The sequence below is a fragment of the Pseudopipra pipra genome, chromosome 2 (genome assembly GCF_036250125.1).
Source record: "Pseudopipra pipra isolate bDixPip1 chromosome 2, bDixPip1.hap1, whole genome shotgun sequence".
Taxonomy (NCBI): Eukaryota; Metazoa; Chordata; class Aves; order Passeriformes; family Pipridae; genus Pseudopipra; species Pseudopipra pipra.
In genome coordinates this window covers 62,410,742-62,435,192 of record NC_087550.1, presented here as the reverse complement: position 1 = coordinate 62,435,192, position 24,451 = coordinate 62,410,742, and the positions used below count along the sequence as shown (strand labels likewise).

Genomic DNA, 24,451 nt, shown 5'->3' with positions numbered 1-24,451 from the left:
TGGGTCCCTTCCAACTCAGCATGTTCTGTGGTTCTGTGATAACAGCTGAACAACATTATTTCAGAAAAGTCATGGTGACAGTTGATTCCCCCTCTGTAGGCTAAGGCAGAGCCCTTTCAGCCCTTGCCCTGACTTCTTTCACTCTTCTGAAGCACAAAAAGAGTGCCTAGCAAGCCACATAGACCCTCTTCTTTCTCTCCCCTACAAGCAGTAAATGCTATGAACTTTAGCCTCCCCCTTAGAGATCTTCCCTAAGCATGTCACAGGTGAGCTTACTCAGGCTGTGCAGTATTCTGTAATTTATACAGTTGTTTCAAGGGCCAATGGGATAAGTAGGAGAAAAAGGTACCACCCTCTCAATTTTTAAAGAACTCTGCTGAACAAAATTTAAAACAAATTAAAGTCTGTCATGAATACCCTTTATATCCTTTAAGAACAACCCCCTTCCTGCAATGCAATTGCAACAATTAAGAGAAAAATAAATATAAGCAAGCTGAAAATGAATTCAGACATATAAGGAACATATAAGCCACTGGTTTACAAAGTATTATGGACTAGGAGAGAATTTTAGATTTCCCAACATTGCTTCTGACAGCTCAGATTCCTGTTTGGGGATATAGCAAGTTAAAATGCCACAATATTTAAAACTATTGGATGTGTCTAACATTTTTACCTTAAATAGAGCACAAAAGGAAGTGCCAAAGGAAGAACTGTATTTTCTAGTTATTCAAAATAGCATTTCTTTAAAAAAAAAAGTTAGAATGTTAAGCGTATCAATAGCACTTCTAATGTAGGCTTTTTTTACCCTGATAAAGTACCCTATACACCCAGCTTTGTGTAAATTTGGGCATCACCGTATATCAAACCACCGTGACAACATGAACTTGAGCAGGAAGAGAAATTAAAGGATTAGATCAGATTGGGAATGCTCAGTCAGCAATGGACCAATGGTTTGATGGGAGAAATCTCTACACCCCAATTCTCTTCCATATATTTTCTCTCCTACTTCAAAAAGAAAGGGAGAAAAATTAAAGCCAAGGGCCATTTTTTGTTATAGGATGTAAACCTGAGTTTATCTCTAGAATAGAGAATGTCATTCTGGCTGCTCTATAAAGTGTATAATTCTGTAACACAGAGAGGCTTAGATGGACTCTGCCCAGTTACAGCAAAGTCTCAATCACCATGGAATAGAATACGATAGACTATTTTGGTTGGAAGGGACCTACAAGGATCATCTAGTCCAACAGCCTGACTAACTGAGGGCTGACCAAGTTGTTAAGTGCATTGTCCAAACGCCTCTTAAAACTCTGACAGGTTTGAGGCATTGGCCACAACTCTGGAAAGCCTGTTCCAGCGTTTCACCACCTCTCAGTAAAGAAATGCTTCCTAGCAAAAAACCCAGGTTTCAGCTAGCAGAGGATGTATTCAGATTACTTGTTAGCCAAGTGCGTAATTCTCATAAATTTTAAGAGTGGAGTTTCTGTAATTAAATATATGACTTTGCAAAACAGTTACATTTTTGTCACAACTTACAGAGAGATTACAGGAGTCTGTGTTCTGAGGAAACAGAGGTAAGCACTTTATAGCACTTTCAGGACTTTATAGGTCCTGGACTCTGGCATTCAGATCCTGGCTTACTCAGCATTAAGTCTCCCATCGCATGGAGAAGGGGAGAGATGGGGACATGCCTGCGTTCAGGACACCACTTAGGCATAACTGTACCCTTCCAAACCTTACTGATAAAGGAGCACACAGACTCAGGAACTGGGCCCACTTGCAACAGACTGCAGAGAAGAACTGGGCTACCTCAGTGCTGATAGATCCAGCCAATTTGCACCTTCTCACCTCATAAAAAAGAGAGAGAAAAAAAATAAGTACAGATCTTTAGCCACCTTCCTAAAACATGAAAGGGATCATCTTCTGGACATGCTTATTTCTCCCCATTGACTGTATTAGCAACCTACAGTGACTAAATGACTTGAAATCCAATTTTCACATGTCATCCAATTCTCCCATATGTCAGTTTCCGAACAGATTCATTCAACAGGAGAAATCCTGCCTCAAGTATCTTGGGAGGAATCTACTGTATCAGAGACCAAAATTAACCCAGGATTTATATCACGCACACGAAAACACATTTTAGAGAGAACAGAGGATTATTCAGAAGTTTTATGACGATGTCTCGTTCCATGAATTTTCATACCAAATACAAGTAGAAAAGGCTATGAACTACACAGCCTTCACTCTTGTTTCTACATTCATTTTCTGATAGCAAATATTAAAATAAATATATCTGAATGCTAGCATAAATTGTGCAATAAGTCTGATGCTGCTTTCTGCTAACCAAAAGCAGCATAGTATTCGTACATTACTATATACCAAAGAATTTTGAATCTTCACTTTCTGCTAAGGATGACGGCTTCCTCTAGGAATTTTAAAGCAAGTTTTCAATGCATCTGCAATCAAGGATATAGCTTAAATACATCAGAAAAATTCTGATCTCTAAGGCAAAAAAAATTTACATTTAACTAAGACAAAACTTCATCCTTCCTAACCAAAATATGATTAAGTCAAATAGAGGAAGGATCTAGTAATCTTGAGTCATCAAAACTCACATCCTTGTAGCTTCTTTTTTGCGATGTTGCTTTTTTAAAAAAATCATAGCCAACAACCAGTTAAAAACTTTTATGGAAGAGATTTTTTTGCATACAGAATGTCTCATATAAGTTTGATGATGTGTTTTCCAGTGACGGTTGCTACACAAAAGTACTAATCAATCCTGGGGAAAAAATACAGCTTGATAACGAGCTTCAATAAGCTGGCACTGAAGCACTTGCATGCCTGAGAGTTCCAATGGTTCCAGGGAACACATTTCTGGTGCGCTTCAATGCTATGAAGTCACTGAAGGATGAAAGAATAATTGTCAGCTAAAACAAACTTCAATGAATCTCCAAAATGAGAAGTTAGACGTATCTGCTAATTCAATAGAGTCAAAGGGGAAGTACAAAAAAGAATAACAGAAAAACTCAGCCAAAAAAGGCAGAAGCAGCCATGCACATACTCTGTGTTCTATGAAATCAAAACACAGATGAAAGGAAAACAGCACAATATGGAAACCAGGGACAACAGTTATAACAGTATATGTTGTTAAACAACTTTTAACACGGATTTTTTTCTCGTAGAGGAAAAGATCATGAAACATATGCAGTTCTAGGCTTGATTTTCAGCAGTAAGGGAAAAACAAAGCAAACTGAACTTGATAATGTACCATATGCTTTTCAGAAGCAGAAGTGTCAGAAAGAAAACTGAGGAAATGCATTTAGCAGTGTAGTCTACATCTTCACTATTATATTTCTGCTGTGCTGCCCCATATGTAAACAACCTGAAAGCCAAAAAAGCAGATTGTTTAATTTGTTTTTATAGACATCTATTGCTCTGCTGACTGAAGATTTTCTCCTATGATAACAGGTTAATAATAACTTTAAGATCAGAGGTTTAAATATTTAAAGAAGAAATTTGTTTTAGAAACACTACCTTGTAGATTTGATGCTAAGTATCTACTTTAACTCACACACAGTATATACATACAGACACACATGCACTACACACAAACACATATAGAGTGTAATTTTTGGAAAACCCACCAAGGATCTAAACTTGTCAATAAAGTTTGGAGGGTAAACAACCAGCTTCCCAAGTTAGAAGTATTATTTTATCCCAACACCTTGCCAAGAAATAAAGCTGACTAAAGGTCAAACACTGTGTGTCCAATTCCCAGAGAAAAGGAAATGGTTAACAGGTACTGGGCTACTTGGAGAGTGCTATCTACCTTTTCTGGTAATAAAGGACACAAAGGTTATATAGAGATGCCTCACTTTGCAACTGCTAGCTTTAGTGGGAAGGTGCTGTGAAGGTCCAGAACTTCAGGGCTGCTGGAAACTTGTGTCAGCAACTTACTGTTTTGTTTTGGAATAGCGCTGGGTGCTGCAGAAACTTTCCAAAACAACTTAACATCAGTGTGTTAAAATAGTTTGAACTCTTGCCTCTTCTTTTTCTTTCCTCCCACCAAATCAGGACTCACATAATCAAGCACATCCTTCCTGTCCAGCCTCAGCAATAATCAGTAGAGCATGACTGAAGTAGTATTCCTTACATGAAAAACTCTCAAGCACTTCCGTCCTCTCATAATATTTTCTGAGTCACTTGGTTTCTATCAATTCCTACAGATCTTCTCCATACTCCATCCACAACCCTACTCACCATCAAGATATAAGTACATTAACCACTCATGCTGAACACAGTGATAGGAAGGTGTAAAAGTAGTACTTCTGTGCTTAACAGAGAAGGAGGAGCCAACAGGCTTAGTCTTTGCTTTTCCTTTTCACTGGTTTTATCCTATGAAACTAACAGTAGTCCCTTGTTCTGTGGGACAGAGAATGCAGCAGTCTCCCACAGCAGCACTGAGTGACATATGAACATTCAGTTTAAGTTCCCCATGTTTTCTGACTGAACACTCATATTCCTCTAACTTTGTGGATTGTTTTGTTTTAAAACATGGTGGAAAGTTACAGCGTTAGCCTGATCAGACACTTCCACTATTTGAAGCATATGACCTTTCATCTTAACATGTTCAAATATTTGTACTGCTATTTCACATTTATACTGCTAGCAGAACTTCAAGTATTTGAAACAGATTATCTTGAAGATATGAACTGTTTCAGAAAAGTACTGAATGGTCTGTATTCAGTTGGTAACAGCTATGCAGTATATACCATAATTATAAGAATTAATTCTGATAAGATGCAAAAAGGGGAGATTGTTAAAAAAAAATCCTCAGATGTTTTACAGCTGAACAAAAACTTACAAGTTTAGGATACCGTTAACTATTCTAACATAGAAAATACTAACATACAAACAAAATAGGTAAATAAAGAATTTTCTATTCGTCTTCAATACTTTTTCAGTCAGTACTGACTAAAACTAATTAGAATAGCTACAGACCAACCTATACACTATGACGATAAAAGAATATAATATTTATTTACATGGACAAAATAGCTCTGAATTTTGATTGCAGGAACACAATCAAATTCTGTCAGCACTACAGATGAAGTTACAGTTTATGCAATCCAACACCACAATGTTGTTATGAAAGCAACTGGAGAAGTATTTTTCATCTTTTAAGGAAGTAACCCTGGCAGAATATGTGTACCGTAGCTAAGTAAACAGGCTTTCAGAAAAATTAGCAACTCCATCATGAAGGCAGAAGTCTTCTCCCTTCTTGTAGTTTCAAAGTCACAAGAGGGAAAAAAAAGTAATACAATGAACTAATATTCAGGTTAAAAATATTTTTCAGAAAAGATGAAAAAGGCTCAGCATTACAGTGTTTTGTACTTGAATACATCACACTTCATTTATATCTACCCCTTTCATTACTGTACCATAAAAAACAAACAAATATTTTTAAGACTCTCTTAAATAAATAAGCACCTGCCTGACCTTTCTGCAGCCTAAGTCTTAATGGGACAACCTTGACAGAGAAAGCAGTCTCTGCAATTCTGGATTTCCCATATTTCAGATATACAAAGTATTTTCTACTTAGTGATGGCTTTTAAATCACCAGAAGCAAAAAGGGTTTCCAGTAAAGTTTCCTGCCATTGAACAAATGCACTTGCTGATTCTTCATGAATCATGTATCAGATGGGAAGGAAGGACAGAAAATGCAAGTTGCAACTTTCACTAGACATTGTGGAACATGGACAGTAGACAACATTATGGTATAATTGCTAGTTATCATGAAATGAGGAAAAAATATTACATTTCTTATTGATGACTGAGAATTTGCCCAATATTTTCTGAAGATTCTCTTTTTTAAAACATACAAGATCACTACCAGTTCCAGTTTAGACAGTAGCCTTTATGAGCTGCCCTTTATTTTTAACAAAAAAGGGCACCAACAGTATATATGCTGTTTTTCCCTTAAGAAAATTAACATAACCCCCCGCAAATTTATTTCTTTGAAGAGACACTTTGCTTGTTTTCCAGTTTTAATCTTACTTGGCAGGAGAAAGACACAACATTTTAAAGAAAAGGCATATCCAAAAGAACATTTAAACTCATATCTGACTCAAAATCTTGCATGATTACAGACTAAGCTTAACAGCACAGCTTGACAGCCTTATTTTTGTGGAGGGCAGAACAAGTAGCTCAGTCTCAACTACTTTTGAAAGGTCATGATGAATAGGGGAGATTCCCAAGAACTAGAAGAAAGCAAATGTCAGGGCAATCTTCAAAAAAGGGCAAGGAGAAGGAACCAGGGAACTACAAGCCAGTCAACATCACCTTCAGTTCTGGGAAGATGAGTGAACAAATCTTCCTAGAAGCCATTTCCAAACACATTAAAGATAAAAAGATGACTGGGAGTAGTCAGTATGGATTCACAAAGAGGAAATCATCCCAGACAAACCTAGATGGCCCCCAACGTGAAATTACGAGCTTCGTGAATGAGGGGAGAGCAGCAGCTACTGTTTATCATGACTTTAGCAAGGCTTTTGACACTGTCTTGTATAACATCCTCACACAGAAACTGGTAAATCACAGACTGAACACAGGCACCAAGACAGACTGAAAACTGGATGAAGTGCCAGTCTCGAAGTGTTGTGATCAGCAGTGCAAAGTCCAGCAGGAGGCCATCCAATAGTCACCTACCTCAGTGGCTGACCCTGGGGGAGAGAATGTTTACTATCTTCTTTATAGACCTGAATGATGGGACAAAGTACATCATCAAGAGACACAAAGTTGGGAGGAGCAGCTGATGTGCTAGATGGGATGCACTGTCATCCAGAAATATGTATTCAAGAAGTGTCCAGGCAGACACTAACATACAAAAGCAAGTCCCACCATTTAAAGTACTCAGTTTTAAGCAAGTATCAATCTAGACATCATAGTTGTTAGCACACGCTGTGCCTCAGCTACTATGTTCTACCGTAGGGGAAGGTTTATTAACCTTAATAAGATCATGTGGTAATTTACATATATAGCTTCCAAATTAAGATGCGATCACGGCAGCTTGTCAACTTGGCAGCTGTTTGGTCCCATTCTTCTATGAAGTTCTTCCACAATACAGGTTTTCTGCTTCACACTCCTTACAAATTTCATCTCTGCATCAGTTCTACCTTCACCCCAACCTCTCATGAACGGCCAAAGCCGCGCAAATATTTTCCAGATGAAGGATTACTATCTTTTACAGTGTCAATATGTCAGTGATACTGTTGTAAGGAAAAAAAAAAGAAAAAAAATACAACTGAGGTTTCCTTACCTGTTGTGCTCCATCCCCACTAACAATGGGGGAAGTCAGAAGAGGGATTTCACTACTTATAATCGAAGTGGTATCTAGTAATGGTGGATGTTCTGCCATCATTGATGGTACACTAATTCACCAGATCACCTGCAAAGAAAAGTTACTCAAATGGTTAAACTATTTAAATATTCCTGAATAATTATCCTTTAAAACAGCCTCACTTCAGAAACAACAACAATAACAAAAGAATATTATGAAACCAGACTCCTTTCAAAAGTATGTTTCCACAACAATTCAGCAATCATTCAACCCTGAAGATGTGTTTTGTCAGTGAGTACAAGCCTTAGTTATAGAGAGAGGTTGCTTTAGACCCCCTCTAGCGGCTGGACCTCAGAAGAAGAAACATCACAGACCTGGAGCTAACAAACCCGAACCTTTTAACTTTGATAACAAACCAAGGTTTTGTCTAAGTTTGACTGGTACTGCTGACAAAACACCTACTGAGGAAAAAAGAAAAGAAAAAAGCAGTTGCCTTAGAATCCACATATATAGTGTTCTTGTTTATATGAAACTGGTAAAAAACCCCAAGACTTACAGGGTCACCACAGAGACACTTGCTTTTTTCTTAATAATCAACCCACTTTTCCTATTATTATCATGAATGAACACATTATAGGAACAACTAGTTACTAGAAAATGTCCAAGTGAGGCACAAATGAATAATAATAATAAAAAAAATCTTCTGCACAGTCTGGCATTTCTTTAGTTTCAAAGTGTATTAAACCCAGAAATAAAGCTGTGTCACTCTGATAACCAGTGGTCCTTTAATAGCTTTAATCAGCAGCTAAAACCTGGGGAGGGAGGGAAGAGGTAATGCCCACACACAAAATTATAATCCTCATAACTATACTACAAAAAAGCCCTTGCTAGCACACATTGTAAAGTTACATGAAACCTGATGACAGAAAAAAAGTCACAGAAGCAAGAGGCCCATGAAAGCAATGATAAACTTCAACTCTAAGGAGGATCACATAGCAACATAGCTACAGTCCTTATTCCCTCACCCTTTAGCACAATAGTTTACACATTCCCTACCCCATCACCCAATTCTATGTCCCCATATCAATTCTACCCCTGAATTCCAGTAGAAAATGTTTAGTCTTTTGTCAAGGCAGGCCTCTTCTGCTTGAGGACATCTAATCCTGGCCTGAACCACAAGAGAACAGTCAAGAAATGGGTGACCGTGTACCCTTTGTGCTCTGAAGAAGATGAAGATGATGAAGAAAAGCCCCCAGACCCAATTCCCAGGGTGGGCCAGGGGGTGGACCAGGGCAAAAGCTACAGGATGGACAAAACTTGGATTGGTCGGGCAGTATTATAAAATGTAACATCTCAGGCATGGCCTGCGTGCGCGTCTTGTGATCTTTATGCCCAGGCACAAATTAAACCCTTTTCTTATCCTCAATTAACTGCTCCGGAGTTTCTTTTTCTTTCTCAGCACCTTTAGGCATCAAACATAACAGAAAGCAGGTTTCAGCCAAGCATTCCTTTCAATTACCTTAACAAGTCGTAAGTAACGTGTTTTCTGGTATTTTGTGTGTTAATGCTATATGAAGACTGGATGGAAGAATTAAGACCAAAAAAGCTGAAGAACAACATTTTTCCATGCTGGAAATACATACTGCAAGTCTTACAAGCTGCTTTTAAAATTTCATTTCATTTTGTTTGAAAAAAACTGCAAAACCAAACCACTAAGTTATACTGGTTTAGTGTACTGGTCTTAACTCAATCCCAGCTAGACTCAGTACACTTAGCTTTTGAAATAAAAAAAGAATTAGATCAACAAGAATTGAGATATTGGTGTTTCTTAAAAAAACAGAAAGACAGATGGAAAAAATTCACTGGGTGAATGGCACATTTAGAATTCCCACAAGTTAATCATATTTTGCATCTGAAAACAGTACTTAACATCAAACATGGACATAAAGATTAAGCTCAGAAGCAGCTTGTACAGTATTTTTAAACAAAATTGCCTCTCTTAACCAGTACTTACAGTAGGCTGGTAAAAAAAAGTAGGTACAATTTTGAAGTTACATAGCCTGAGTCAGTAATGCCCCAGGCTTTACATGTTTTGCCTTGATATCATCTGGCTAATGAAACTCTCTACAAAGACTTCCAAACTTCTCACACAAATATACTGTCTGCTCATAAACAGAGATGTTTACTTGTTACAGCATGTAACTTTAAATAAGAAAGGAGCGATAAAATCAGCTTAATGACACTGACTTCAATACCAAGCTCTAGAGATATTTAGTTAAAAAACTGCTGTTGCAGATTACTACTCAGAGGCATCTTCTAAACTGACTCAGAGGCATCCCACCCAACTGACTGTTTTTACTTTCTTGCCCCTCTAAGGCAGATGTTGTACCTCTGCTGTGGGTTGAAATCCGTAGTACAGTGCTGTCAGTACAAGAGGACTTGTGCACTAACAAAGCACTATAAGCCTCTTGTACAGCTTATACAGTACATATATAGTACATCTACAGAATGGTTTAACTATTCCCATACTGAAGGTTGTCCTGCTGTAAAACTACAAACTTGGGAAAAAATCTATTCTGACGCTATTTAAGAGGATTCATTTCCTTTCCTGGTATAGTCTGCAAAGGTTTAAACTGGGGAAGAAAAATCCCTCTAGGTTAAAAGACTGAAACATAACTGTGAATACGAAGATTCATCAACACTTATGCTAAGTCATTTATACCTGCTTAGCCAGGCTAATTAGCCTCTCAAACAGTAAGAGTAGAGTTTTTTATTCCTATCTTACTTTAAAAGCTTTCCTCTTCATCAAACAAATTCTCCAGGCTACAGTCAGTCCCCAACACTTCTGCAGGTGGGCAGAGGGCTGATGAAACTTACTTGGATCATCTTTCAAGACAGCAAGTTTGATGATAAGTTTCCCAGGATATTATCCAATGACTTTTTAATGCATAAAGCCGGGAAGCAGAGGTTAGAATCAAGGCATTGATTCCTGCTCCCACAAGAGCTAAAACCAGGCTTGCTCTTGGTGCCATTTCTTGGTCTTACAGCTCCAAATATTTTACAATGGTATCTAAAGCATCACAGAGAAAAAGGTAATTCCAATACTCCAAGCAATAATGCAACACACTTCTGAACTAAGCTGGCTTGAATTTCCCCAGGTTTAAGTTGAATGCAGCTCATTATTCCCAAGCCATGCTAATGACTAGTTTCTTATATCAGAAAGCACTAACTGCCTTTATCACACAAAAAGACTTTTGACTGAATTCATAACTTATGATGCACTCAGTGCTATCATCATTTTTTGGGCGTAAACCAAAGCAAACTGAACATCAGTGAGAACTAAACATAACTCAAACTGACTCCAATAAAAACATCATTGCAAGTTCTTCAGGCCTTCCAAGACAGGATTGCTCTGGACATGCCTAACATTTGGTCTCAGGTTCATTCATTGATAGAATCATCTAGATTGGAAATGACCTTAAGGGTTATCAAGTCCAATTGTTAACCCAGCACAACCCAGTGTAGCACCAAACCATGTCCCAGAGCATCATGTCTACACATCTTTTAAATACCTCCAGGAATAGTGACTCACCCACTTCCCTGGGCAACCTGTTCCATGCTTGACAACCCTTTTGGTGAAGAATTTTTCCTACTATTCTATCTAAACTTCCTTTGGTGCAACTTGAGGCCATTTCCCCTTGTTTTATCACTTGTTACCTGGGAGAAGTAGTCAACACGCATCTCACTACAACCTCCTTTCAGGTAGTTGTAGTGAGCAAGCCCAAAAGGCTCTATTGCTCTTGTCTGGAAACACTCCAGCACCTCAATATCTTTCTTGTAGGGAGGGGCCCAGAACTGGATGCAGGATTCAAGATGCAGCCTCACCAGTGCCAAGTACAGGGGGATGCTCACATCCCTGATCCTGCTGGCCACGCTACTTCTGATACAGGTCAGGATGCCATTGGCCTTCTTGGCCACCTGGGTACACTGCTGGCTCATGTTCAGCTGGAGGTCAACCAGCACCCTCATGTTCTCTTCCACAAAGCAGCTTTCCTTTTTTTTTGCAAATTGATTTTTTTTGCAATTTGATTTTTATGAAAATTAGGTTTCCACAGGCATCTGAGTGCTTAGGTAGATAGTCTACCTTTGTTACACAGCCTTCATGCCTTAACTGGGACACAGCTAAGGTCCATGTCTGGATCCAAGTGCTTGATTTATTCTGGAGACAAAGCATGCTGCTCATCGATAAACCCTGACAGGAGGTACTAGTAGTGTTATTCCTGACACCCTCTACAACAATAATAAAAGTGCTACCTGTCAGACTGTGTAATCAATCTAGGAAAAAAATAAATCAATGTTTTCTTGACAATACAATATTAGATTCCTCTGCAATGTCACTGAACTAGTCTCAAAGACTAAAGGTTTAAACTTCACACCAATGTGGGTCTACACTACACGTTCATCAAAAGACTTTTTGCCATCAGTAGTCAAGAGGCAGCAATCTTACAAGTCAGCACGCATAATATGGTCAGACAGTATGACGTGGTGTGTCTACCCATTGCAGGGGCCTTTTTTTTTTACTATGAGAACAAAGAAAAATAGCAATTCGAAAAGAGAAAATTAGTGTGTGGCAGAAGGAGAAGTCAGCTAAAATTGACAAAAGATTGGCATGAGGATAAGAAATGGTCAATAAACTTATCCTGGAAATAAATTATATCACATTCAATGCAAGGACTTCAAATGGCTGCAAACAGAGCCTTTAGATCAGCAGCTATCAGAAGCTTGCATTCAAGACTTCTGGAAGAGATCTACCTAGATCTTTGAGAATGACTGGCAAATCCCTTGGGTTCAGAGAAAGTCTCAGAGGTCTGGAAGAAAACTAGAAGTTTTGCATTAAATACTGTATTGTAAAAGGGTAAATTATTGTAAAAGGGTAAATGGGACAATATAAGCCTGTTATCAAACAGTGATCTGAGGCCAAATAAAAATGAACGTCAACACTGGATGTTATTTGTAAGAATTAAAATAAAAGCAAGATTGATTGAAAAAGCTTGTCCAATTAACTTGATGTGAATCTTCTGGTGATGGACATTGCTGAAAAAGGTACTAATAAGTGAAGTGGAAAAACAATCTTAAAACCTTATTTGGCATTACACAACATTTCTCTTCAATAAAAACACTGAACAGATATTACATGGATTAAAACTGGACAGACAGTCCTTAAATATTAACAAAGTTGTTGAGCACACGAGTTTCCAATAGGAAGGGAGATATCAATTCTTGGCTTCTCATTACAGAACACATTTTTAACCATGTTCGCAGAGGAAAAAAAAGAGAAAAAGAAAAAAGAAAAAAGAAAAGAAAAAAGAAAAAAAAAGAAAAGGAAAAAGGAAAAAGCAAAAAGAAAAAAGGAAAGAAAAAAGAGAAAAAAAGAAAAAAGAAAAGGAAGTCAAAAGAAAGTCTGGAAATGACAAACCAGTGATAAGAGATTGAAGTTATTTCACTCCACTAAAATGGCATGAATAGCTTAAAAAGTTAGGCATAACAGAAGATTTTAGTACATAAAGGTAACACTATTCTTTCTAAAACAAAAAAGAATGATCTCAATCCTGTGAAGGGCTGATTCTGACAATAATAAAAGTGGACAGCCAAACACAGGCTTGCCAAAAGTCTTTATCAATTATATCAACAGGTCTACCTCCCTCAGCAACATGGAGGATATTTTCCCTGCCTCTGGCCGCAAATACCTACAATCTCTACTGGAATAACTTTACAAGCTTTTGTCTACAATTGGCTGACTTAAAATTGTTGATAAGTTTTCAAAGTGTAATATGAGTGACAACTTCTTGAAAATATTGTTCCATATTAAAAATACCAAAAGCAAAATGTGCATACTGTAATTTCAGCCGTACTCCTCATAAAACTGCTCTGGATGATGTAACTGTCCTCCAATTCCACCTAGTTTCTGGATGTACTCAGGGTTTAGTGAGGTCTTGGAAAGGGCACAAGAAAAGCAACTTGCATTTGGACAACAGGTAAGAATCAGCCTACAGAACCCACACAAACAATTCACTAGCTTATAGTCAGGTTTCCTGCACCACTGAAAACTAACAGATGCAGCAGCCTTTAGAAGGGGTAAAATAACATGTGGGATAAACCTAAGGATTTATTAAAGGCCTACTCACCGCACCATTCTTGTGGACATACTAAAAGGGACCAGACAAGAAAGAGGACACATTAGATGAACAGAGAGATAATTCACAGCACAGTTGCTAAGCACAGAAGCAGCTGAGAAGTCATTTGCTACTGGTGGTGCATTAAATGCATGGTTATTTAGAAATCTACACCGATTCATGCACAGCAACAACTGCTGCATGAATAGCCATTTCATTTCTTGTCTTGCTACTGCATATACTGAACCAGGACCAGACACTCAAAGCATAGTTCAGGATTGCTAACTCAGCTGACACTGTTCTTTCAGAATCTGCACCGAGTCTGTCCTAGGATGAAAGTACAGGGTCTCCTAAGAGTTTAACCAACATGTGTAGGTTAATGCTTTGTATGAGACTGAAGTTGCAAACTACCTATTCCACCCTACCCCCACCTGAAATGCTATTAATTTTTCTTATCAACATATGAATTTGAAAATACTTTGAAAAATTTTTCTGAAGGCTATCAAAGCTGAAACAAAGCGAGGGCATCTAAATTTACTGGTTATGATTTGTTTAGACTCCAGGACTTATGTCTCAGGAACCTTTAAGGAATGGGTTACACTAAAAAGGCAAAAGGCTAAACAATGTTGAGGCTCAAAACCCGTGTAGCATTCCATAGTTCAGCAAGCAAGTTTGCCTTCTTGAACGGTAATGATAATTTAACTCAATTCTTAAATGCCTTCAGATTTGGGCCTTTGATGTTTCTGTGGCATTACTCTCATGTTGTAAAGCACAATACAACTTTGCTTTTTAGTCAGTTGTTCATTAAGGGTTAAGGAGTATTGTAAGGCTGAGATCATTGGGCAGTGCATTCAGTGCATTTCCTCTGCACATGCAAAGGATCAGTGTTCCACATCTCCAAGAGACTAGCAGCTGATCTTAAGGATAGTCTCTGAAAAACACATCAGCATTAAATCAGCTGGATCACCAAGGTAAAACAACATGAGTCAGCAGCACATGTTCTCGGAGGAACAAAGGCTAACAGCATACAGGGCTGTATTTGCAGAGAAGCACAGCTGAAGGGCTGAGGGAGGAGGCAATTATTCCCCACTACTCAGCAGTAATAAGGTGGAATCTGAATACTGTATTTGGTTTTGCTCTTCCCAGCCACCTCCTCCTCCCCAGTATGAGATGCCATGAAGATTGTTACTGGGCTTAGGCCCATGAAAGACAAGGAGAAGCTAAGAGCATTAGAGTAGCCAGGGGTCACCTAGCTAGATCCCACTACCTGAAGGATGGTTGTTGAGAGCCTTAAATCAAACTCTTCTTGGAGGCAATGCTGCAAAAGTACAATAAGTGTTTGGATAAGACTCTCAGGCACATAGTGTTTTTCTTGGGGTGTCCTGTGCAGAGCCAGGAGTTGGACTCTATGATTATGATGGGTTCCTTCTAACTCAGCATATCCTATGATTCTATGCCAGGCACATGCTGTACCACTGGAAATTCTGCCTGGCCATAAGGAAAAAAAAAAGATATCTTCACAGTGAGAGAGGTTTAGCACTGGCCTATGTTGCCTGAGAGGCTGCAAAAATCCTGTAGATCACCAGTCTCCAAAGAGGGGTAAATGCACCCCAGCACAAGTCAAAGGTCTTGGAGTGTGAGAAGAAAATATTTTTTGTCACTGAAAAAAACCCCTTTTAAATAGTGGTTTTAATCTTTATCTTATCCTTTATTTTTTTTCTACGTGTTGCTTTATAGTATACATATATTAGTAGAATAGCATATGCATATAATTAAAAATTGACATATATTGGAAGAGCACACTCAGAACATCTTTACTGATGGGGTGGGTACATAATCAAAAAATTTGGAGACCAGTGCTGTAGAAAATCAAAACCTGACTATGCAAGGTCCTGACAAAGGGCTGAAGCAGGCAATCTCTAAAGGCCCTGTCAAGCAAAATTCTTCCACGAATTCCAGGATATTAGTCAATCAAAATACAACACATAATGCCAAAGTTAAATGGTTTTCAGTAGACTGGAACCCAGAGAAAGGACACTAGTTTGCCTCCGAGCTCTAAAAGCTGCCAGATTCTCAATTCAAATTTCAAAGCAACAATGACAACACTAACCAAAACCCAAACTTTGGAAGACATATCCATAACTCTGTTTATAACAGAATTACTTTATTATCTGGCCTTTCTTCTAATAAGAGGAAGAAAGTTGCATTAGAAGATAGCTATGAATTAAAAAGTTGTACTTCTGTATTAAACATCCTACACAAGCAGGATTTCCATTTTGGTTGGGCTGCATGTACTACTCTGATAAATGTAGTGACTGCTAATAATAATGCTGTGTACAAGAAAAACATATGGACCACTCCTTTCCTAGAGATTCATTGCTTCTGGTTATTGAGTTTGATATGAAGTATAATTGTTTTTCCCAGCACTGGAAAACTTACAAAGCCACACTCCACAATGGTATCTCTGGTGCCTACTGAAGGAAAAACTTGCATTGCTGTTTTTTCCCCTCAGTTTTTGTGATTTATAGAATGCTGCTTCTCTACCTACCTACTTATTATCACAATCCTTACAGCAACTTAATACTCTTTCACATTCTAATTCTGTCAAATCTGGTGAACAGACACAAACTTTTACAATTACTAAGAGCTGTTAAAAGGAGCCTTGATCCTACACAACACAAGGACAAAAGTTTAAGCAGGGAGAAGACAAAAGCACCTAACAGAGAAGGGCACAGTGTAAGAAACAGGCTTAATGAAATCAATATTAAATGTTTCCAAACTGTATATTATTATTACATAAGAAGTGATAAAGCCAGGGTTATCATACATATGAAGTTTCATACATGCTTCAACCTGTGTCATACTACAGCTGCCAATTCAAGGTTGTCATAAGGTGTGTTTTCCCAGTGAGTTCAGTACAGCAGAGCAGGTGTGCATTCCTTCTTCACCTGGTTCTTCCCTCAGCTATGTTCCCCCCAGGAACCACAGGCAAGGCTCATCCTCCAGTCCAGATAACTTCCAGTAAGAAGGAAAGGTTTCTGCGAACAGGAGAAACCTGTACTTCCCAGGTTTTGCCAAAGACCAAGGAATGAATTTACAGAACCTAAAAGACTATAAAACCATCACCCAATCCTAATGCAGGAAATGCTTTGATTCTGCCTTCTCCAATATGAAGGCAGCAGGTGCACTTGAAAAACAAACATCTTTCAAACAGCTGAAGCAATAAAGCCCTATTTTATATCGATTAGAGCCTCACATCTGAGTGACTCCTCAAGAAGACGCAAGCTACTATTTAAACTTTTCCTATGACTGAAACATTTATAAGTAAATACTCACCTTGTCCATTCTTTGGTGGCTACTGTGAGATAAATTCTTTATTATTTCCTAGAGTCCTTAAAACATATCTCCTTCTTGACAATTTCAGGCTTGTAAAAATTACTATCATAATTCCTTCCTATCTCTAAATTGGCCATCCAGTTCAGAAGTTATCAGATAAGAGTGGACAAATACAAGCGCCCAACACGTACAAATATGCTAAAATGAGGAAAATTCTAGAATATTCCAATGCAGTCCTAGGGTGAAGAGGAGAGAACAAAGAATATACAACAGATGTTAGTCATATCACTTAATGTAGTACTGGAAAAAGCTCAGATAGAGTGATGCAGCTGGCGTAGAAATGTATTAGAATATAATTACCCAGAGATCCATAAGGTTGTAGCTGAGCTATTAAAAGTTATGAAGCATGATGAAGAGTTTTGTGTTTTTAAGAATCAGAACTGAGCAGAAGGATTTTAATTCCTCCCCCCCCCATACATTTACCACATTCTAGTCACACAGTTTCAGATGTGGCAATTACAGTACACTAACTTTTTCTTTTCAGTTCTGAACTAATTATTTCAATTAATATGCAATTTATTTGAAATATATGATTTGTTCCCAATAAAGTATTTTCCCTGTTTTAGAAGTGTTTCCTGGGACACTTGATAAAACATTTTCCAGCAGAACAGAGAAGTGTTATTTTTTGTTAGAAGAAAGGTATTCTGAGGACCATTTCTCTTTCACTAATTTGACAATCCCCTTTTAAGTACAGTGAAACTGAAATGGCTATTCCCTTCAGTGCTGGTCATAATACAAAACTGAAGACCAAGACCTTAAACCATTTTGTCCGGGAGCTGCGTTATGCTGATGACGCCGCCCTTGTTGCCCACACAGAAGCAGCTCTGCAGCGTTTAACATCCTGCTTTGCTGAGGCTGCTGAGCTCTTTGGGCTGGAAGTCAGCTTAAAGAAGACAGAGGTCCTCCATCAACCTGCACCTCAGGAAGTCCCCCATCATCCCCACATCACCATTGGCCAATCAGAGCTCAAATCAGTCCAGCAGTTTAATTACCTAGGTAGCCTCATCTCCTCAGATGGTAAGATCGACGGAGAGATAGACAACAGATTAGCTAAGGCATATAGTGCTTTTGGAAAACTCCACAAAAGAGTATGGCGTAATAAACACTTGAAGAAAAGCACCAAGATCAGTGTTTACAAAGCCATAGTGCTGTCTACTCTCTTATATGGTTCTGAATCATGGGTCATCTACCGCCACCACCTGCGTCTCCTAGAACACTTCCATCAACGCTGCCTCCGTACAATCCTAAACATCCACTGGTCAGATTATGTGACCAATACATCTGTTCTAGAGCAAGCAGCAGTCACAAGTATTGAGGCCATGTTACTGAGAACGCAGCTGCGATGGGCAGGGCAAGTCTCAAGGATGAAGGACCACCGCCTCCCTAAGATCCTGCTCTATGGTGAACTTGCCACTGGCTACCGCATGAGAGGAGCCCCAAAGAAAAGATACAAGGACTTCCTGAAACAACATCTCAGCCTTGGCCATATTGATCATCATCACTGGTCTACTCTGGCCTCAAATCAGGAGGCCTGGAGACACACCATCTATAACGCAGCTATCTCCTTCAAGAACACACGCAGGATCACTCTCGAGGAGAAAAGGCAACGCAGAAAGAACCGTGTATTGCAGAATACACCATCTAAGGAATCTTTCTGCTGTGCCTTTTGCAATCGGATATGTCTGTCACGTACTGGCCTCATAAGCCACCAGCGTGCCTGCAGCAAATGTGGATAGAGCCTCCCAAATCTTCGTTCGCGAAGCCTAGCCATGATGATGAGTTTCATAAAGTAAATCAACAAAGTCAGAATCGGACATTCACTTAAAAGTGAAGATACGCTAAATGTTTTAATAAGCACTGGAACTCCCTATGGAAAAAAGAATCTACAACATATACTATAAATATGGAAATACTTCAGCTGTAGCTCTCAAGTGTTGTCACACTCACTCACCATGATTCTCAAAGTCTGAGAAACATGATACACAACTCTGTACATACTATATTACCGCTAGAAGTTGAACACCAGAAGTTGTAAAATTAATGCAATACTCTTATGAAGGAAACATTGATTGATGAGCGAATGCAAGTTGCACACGAACAGCCAAAACAGTTACCGGATCTAACTCACACCCAACAGTAAACATCTGATCTACTCAAGAATGGCCAAGCCACACAATGGCAAACCTTAGCACTGCAGGAGTTAAGCGTGCTATAGTAAATTAATACTTACTTCAGGCTACCTTCAAACTTCAGGATATGAACCACAATGATTTAGAAGCAGTTTCAAATGCTGTTCATGCATTCATGCCCTGGGTACTATAACCTAGATGGGAATGCATAGTAGATAATTGGAAATGCTCCAGCTGTTCAAGTTTAATGCATTTGTATTTATGAGCCAGCAGTTTTTGAATCTGAGCCAAAGAGGCTAAGTTCTTAATAGTAGTTGATGTAGAAAACTAAACGTTTGAAGGTGAAGAGTATATAGAGAAGAACTAGACACTGCTAAACCAGTCATCCATAAAGGCACAATATGTTCATGGCACTTACCACCTCAGCTTGTCCAGCACAAGTGTTAAATGCTTGACTGTACACAGCGAGAGCAGTGCAACTGAGACGACTTGAAAACACCACATTCTGGTTTTAAATGTTATTATTATTAGATTATAAAAAACACAAACATTCACAGTCCTATCTGGATGAAGTACATATAATTTGAAGCCATTGCATAAGAAAAATTCAGTGCTTTCCAACCATTTGCCCATCCCTCTTACACCTTCAAAGAAGTCTAAACTGGTTCTGTAACTTTTAGTAAGTGGTAAGTGCAACCCTACCACAAATCAGAATTAAAACTGTTAGTTTTACTTGGAACTAATTTGATAGTGTACATTTTACAATTAATGAGTAAACTATCAGTGCTAGGTGCAAACTTACACCTAGTCTTTAGCAGGTACATTAATCCAATGCACTGACACACACTGAGAGCAATATTGTGGCCTCCTTTGTCTTAGAGAACAACTTTCATTTAGATTCTCTTGGGAATCATCCTCAAAAAGAAATTAGGAGAATGAACTGCATAGTGTATTTTTTGCACCACTTTGAAAGATCTGCAATGCAATTCCACTTTATTTATGCTACATTGATCTGAACTATGGGACTTTTGTGTTTTACACTCTTGTTACTCTCAAGAACTTCCTTAAAGCCTCCTAGCTTTATACCAGCTAAATTAGGTTCTTCTAAGCTTCTGCCAGGACTGGATTTCCTTCAGTTTGTTTTCTGAAAATCACATGGCTTCAAAACCAACTTGGCCTTTCCCAGTTAACTGTTACTCTTGCCTTCATTTCTGCTTAACAACATGCTTATTTTTTGAGAAAACAAGCAAATTTAATGCCAAGAAACAAGCTACTTCCCCATTTGTTATCGACTCCCCTTTTTCAGAGGCTATGAGTAACAAGGACAAATTTCCAAAGTAATTTTTCATATGATTCCTTTAAGGCAAACTAAAAACATAGATATATTTTTATTAATGCCTGCAACTGGTCAGTGAGATAAATTTATTGCAGAGGCAGCTGCCAGTGTTGGAGCTACAAAGAGTGCATGATTCAAGCAGAACAAGCAGCTTTTAAAGAACTCTTACGAAACAGCTTTTTTCTGTTCATTTCAAAAAATGGAAACTGTGCTATCCAAATGTAAGATGACATACGATTGATGAGGCTACATGTCTAAGAGATTTAAAAACTCATCTCCACTGATTCTTTCTGGAAAACCTGTAGGTCTCGCTTCCATAAGGAATAAGACAACAGCACAAAACATAACAAATCAGGACAGGCATATGGAAACTACTTCTCAAGAGCAAAAATCCACCAAAACGGAAGGTCTTTTGAGGCCTAACAAACACATTTAAAGGGTGTTCTTTTATCAAGACTTAAAACTGCTCTGCTCCAAGTCAGTTCTGCTTAATTGTCCCAGCAGCTCCCACCTGCACCACTGCAAACAACTGGTCAACAAAGTGAATTAAACTGTGGCACTGATGCAGTTTAAAATGAAACATATAAAAACTGGTTAGTTTTAACATAGAACAGTTCTCTCATCAATTTCCCTTTTTGCAAATACACAAATGAATGCCAAGCACAGGAATAAACAGAGACGATGTGCTTCGAGAGGAACTGCTTCTGCCAGCATCAATGCGTAGCATTCATGTAGCTACAGACCATGGGAGTAAAGAAGGTCAAGAGGCATTGACAATGCCAGGTGCTTCACTTTCCTAATATTAAACGTAGCCACAATGGTACCGAAGCAGTTACTTGTATGCCACAGAAAAAAAAAAAATAAAGCAGAGCAGTCAAACAGCACTTCAACCTGAATGCAACTCTTGGAAGACTGAATGTGCTACTCATGCAAGAGTTCTCCAGTGGAGGAGTGTCTGCAACTACTGATGGGAAGACAAGCAAAACAATAGCAGGTTTCTCCGATGATATCAGCACTCTCTTCTCCCACGTTCCACACCATCCTCCAAGAAAAGTATTAGGCAGTCAAAACACCATGGGACCAACTAGTTGGATTGCCCAATCAAATCAAGAGGACAAAGCTGCTCTCAGCCTTCTCTTTTATACATGAAGTTGCAATAGTTGTCAATTTATTAACAACAATACAGCCACAAAAATCAGAAACTGATCTGTTTGGAGCTGTATTGCCATGATATACACAATTAAATGTACTGGGGTATTTTCGAGATCTATTGCTTGATGTACGGTAACTTATCCTCACCATTGAAATGTCACCATTCAGTGGAATGTGCATACATACTAATATTATTATATGTGGACAGTGAAGTCATTAGCATGCCTGAAGAAGGTAAAACAATATTTCAGCTGCACCTAAGACTGTTCATTGTCAACAGTCACTACTCACTTCCACACCTTTTAGCCCTAATTTCTTAGTATGTCATTTCAGCACCTTCAATCTACTTTCATACTAGATTAAATAGGTAAATAATTGTCTTAAAATATGGTCTTCCCCATTTACATTTTTAATAGAATCTATAGGATTTCCAGAGGCATGGTAGCTTTTGTGGCTTATGACATTTATTCCTACTGTAGAAAGCCCTCTAACAGCCTATCAATATGTATTTTGAAATATTAATGAATTGTTATAGTCATGGTTCTCTCTCACTGCCAAGGCATTAATTTCAATCACCAAAGTTCATGTTAAACCCTCTTATCCATTCAATTTTTGCTTACAGATTAGTTTCCAGCTACATGCACACTTTTTGCAGATCATTACTACTTGATTTGCTATCACTATCTAAAATGTGTTCCTTTGCCACAAACTAAAATTAATCCACTTGCTATTCTGTTGCTTATGTCTACATTTCCTTCTGTCAAGTCATCTAGTAGATACAGTTCTTCCAGTTAAAAGGACAACAAACCCTGAAAAACAAAACCCTGCAGTTTGAAAACTGGAAGTTAGAGAAGAATTTGTTTTATAATCAAAGGTGTAAGATATAGTATTGAGTATGCTATGTTAGCAAGGGGAAATGAGACAACAGCTTGACAGCAGTCCATGCTTGTAGGATCCTGCACACCATAGACATTGGATCTGTACACTGGGGAAACTCCGTCCCATTTACAAGGAGGTATTTACACTTGCGAAGTACAGAGTTTTTTTACTTTTTACTGCAGGTAACAGTAAAGCTCTAGGTTTGCTAAGTTGCACTTCAAATTACTTAAAATCAAAAGCCATTAAGAACTGAGCTTCACAGATTTAAATGCAACAAAGGTACAAAATAAATCCAAAGTAAATTCAAAAACAACTGTCCTGAAGAAGGTAAAGTTAACATTTGTGTCTTGCATATTCTTTTTCCCTCCCGATTACAGAACAGAGTTACTATCTATTCACACCTGTCACAGTACAAATCCTTTTGGACCTTGTCACTTTCCCTAGGACAATTTCCCAGACTTTGTTAAATAGATTTTTCAAAACATGGAGGACATTGGTTCAATTTAGTGAATTTTCATAGTTTTGAAACAATATTTTTAACACTATATTATAGAAGCCTGTATGTCGCCAGAAAGTAAAAGGGCTTGTTTTAGTCCTTCTGGAAAGCAGAAGGCACTTATTTCATCTTAGAAAGTGCTGTGCTTCTCTTACTAATGGATAATAAAAATTAGCTCTACTGGTAACACTGGGATTGAAAACTTCTGGATAATTTAATTTTTGACAACTCTTTATGCGTCAAGTAATTAAATATATAATAAGGTACAACACTTTCCATTGCCTATAAATGCAGAAGTTTTGCAGCTTATCTTTTCATCTGTCCTAAATGCCTTGGAACAGTTCTGGAAGCAGAGCTGGGGTGAGGTACACTATAGGCACATTCAGTGCTCCCGTTTAACTTCTGCAAAAAGCTGTTGGGATGGTGCTTGACACCCAAGATACTAAACTGAAAGAGTGGGTATCAATGTTAACCTAGGTGATGTTTTGACTGCAGAACAGCATGAGCAGAAGGTCCACACATCTTGAAAAAGCAAAAACTTAAAGGGAGACAAAAATATAAATTATATTAACCAAACTGGTAGATACATGGGTACGTCTGGTGAGGCTGAGGTCAACAAGTGTGCTTGCCCAGACACAAATGGTGAAAGTTTATTTGGAGCCATGAATACAAAGAGGGCAAAGTATGCTCAGTCTAACTCAATTTGAAAAGTGCTGTGAAGACACCACTAATGAATATGGTGTTAAAGTTTTAATAAAATGTTTCGAAAACACAAGGATATTCCATTCCTGAGATACTACAATTCTGAAAACAAAAGCATTCTAAATCAATACATCAAAGAAGAGTAGTAACACAGTCCTCTATACAACTGTGCCACCAAAGTGAAGACCAACAGCCTACGCAGCATGTATTGAAACCGAAACAGACTATCAACACAACCAAGAACGGGTGCATAACGTAGCAAGTGAGTATAAAAAGAGTCCAGTGTGAAAGCAACAGCTAAAAATTCTATTTAATTATTGACAAAAGAGCATAGCAAATTCTATCGTAATTTTGCATTTTGTTAAGGTCATCTATGACAGGTTAGCAAAAAAGTCTGAAGATTTTTCAGTGGTTACAGGCTCAAGAGTATGTGAGCAGTTGGAATGGGATGAGATCTCTGGGGGGCAAACAGAACAACTTAAAAAATATTTGTTCCATCTGAAACTAAAGGTTAATTAATTGGAATGATTAAAGATGACAACCTACAAGAAACATGTAACAGTATTAAGTGTTACAGACACTTTCTAAACATCCTGCTACCTCATCAGCCCTACAAAATACAGACCTCGGGATGACAATCCAAAATATTACTGAACATAAACAAAACCATTAAACCTCATTGATAGACAAGTTTAAGAAAAAGGCTGATAGTGTTTTTCTGTTGGCATCAAGTGAACATCAGCATTAAGGAAGCTCAAAGTTTACTGCATATGTCAAAGAACGAGCAAAAAAATGGTCATTTCTGTAGCTCAGGAAACATTGGCCCCATGAGCAAAATAAACATTGTTC

At 38.2% G+C, this 24,451-nt stretch overlaps 1 protein-coding gene across 7 annotated transcripts in view; it reads right to left on the bottom strand.

Moving 5' to 3' along the window:
- FNDC3A (fibronectin type III domain containing 3A) overlaps positions 1-24,451 on the bottom strand; it is a 118,978-nt gene that overhangs the window by 91,094 nt on the left and 3,433 nt on the right. For 5 of the 7 annotated variants that reach the window (XM_064647266.1, XM_064647268.1, XM_064647267.1 and 2 more), the window contains exon 2: positions 7,319-7,447. In XM_064647266.1, the coding sequence (XP_064503336.1) occupies positions 7,319-7,420 (102 nt within the window). In that variant the 5' untranslated portion in view covers positions 7,421-7,447. Of the gene's footprint in view, positions 1-7,318; positions 7,448-24,451 lie in introns of those variants that run through there. The other 2 variants (XM_064647271.1, XM_064647277.1) reach the window with 1 other exon arrangement.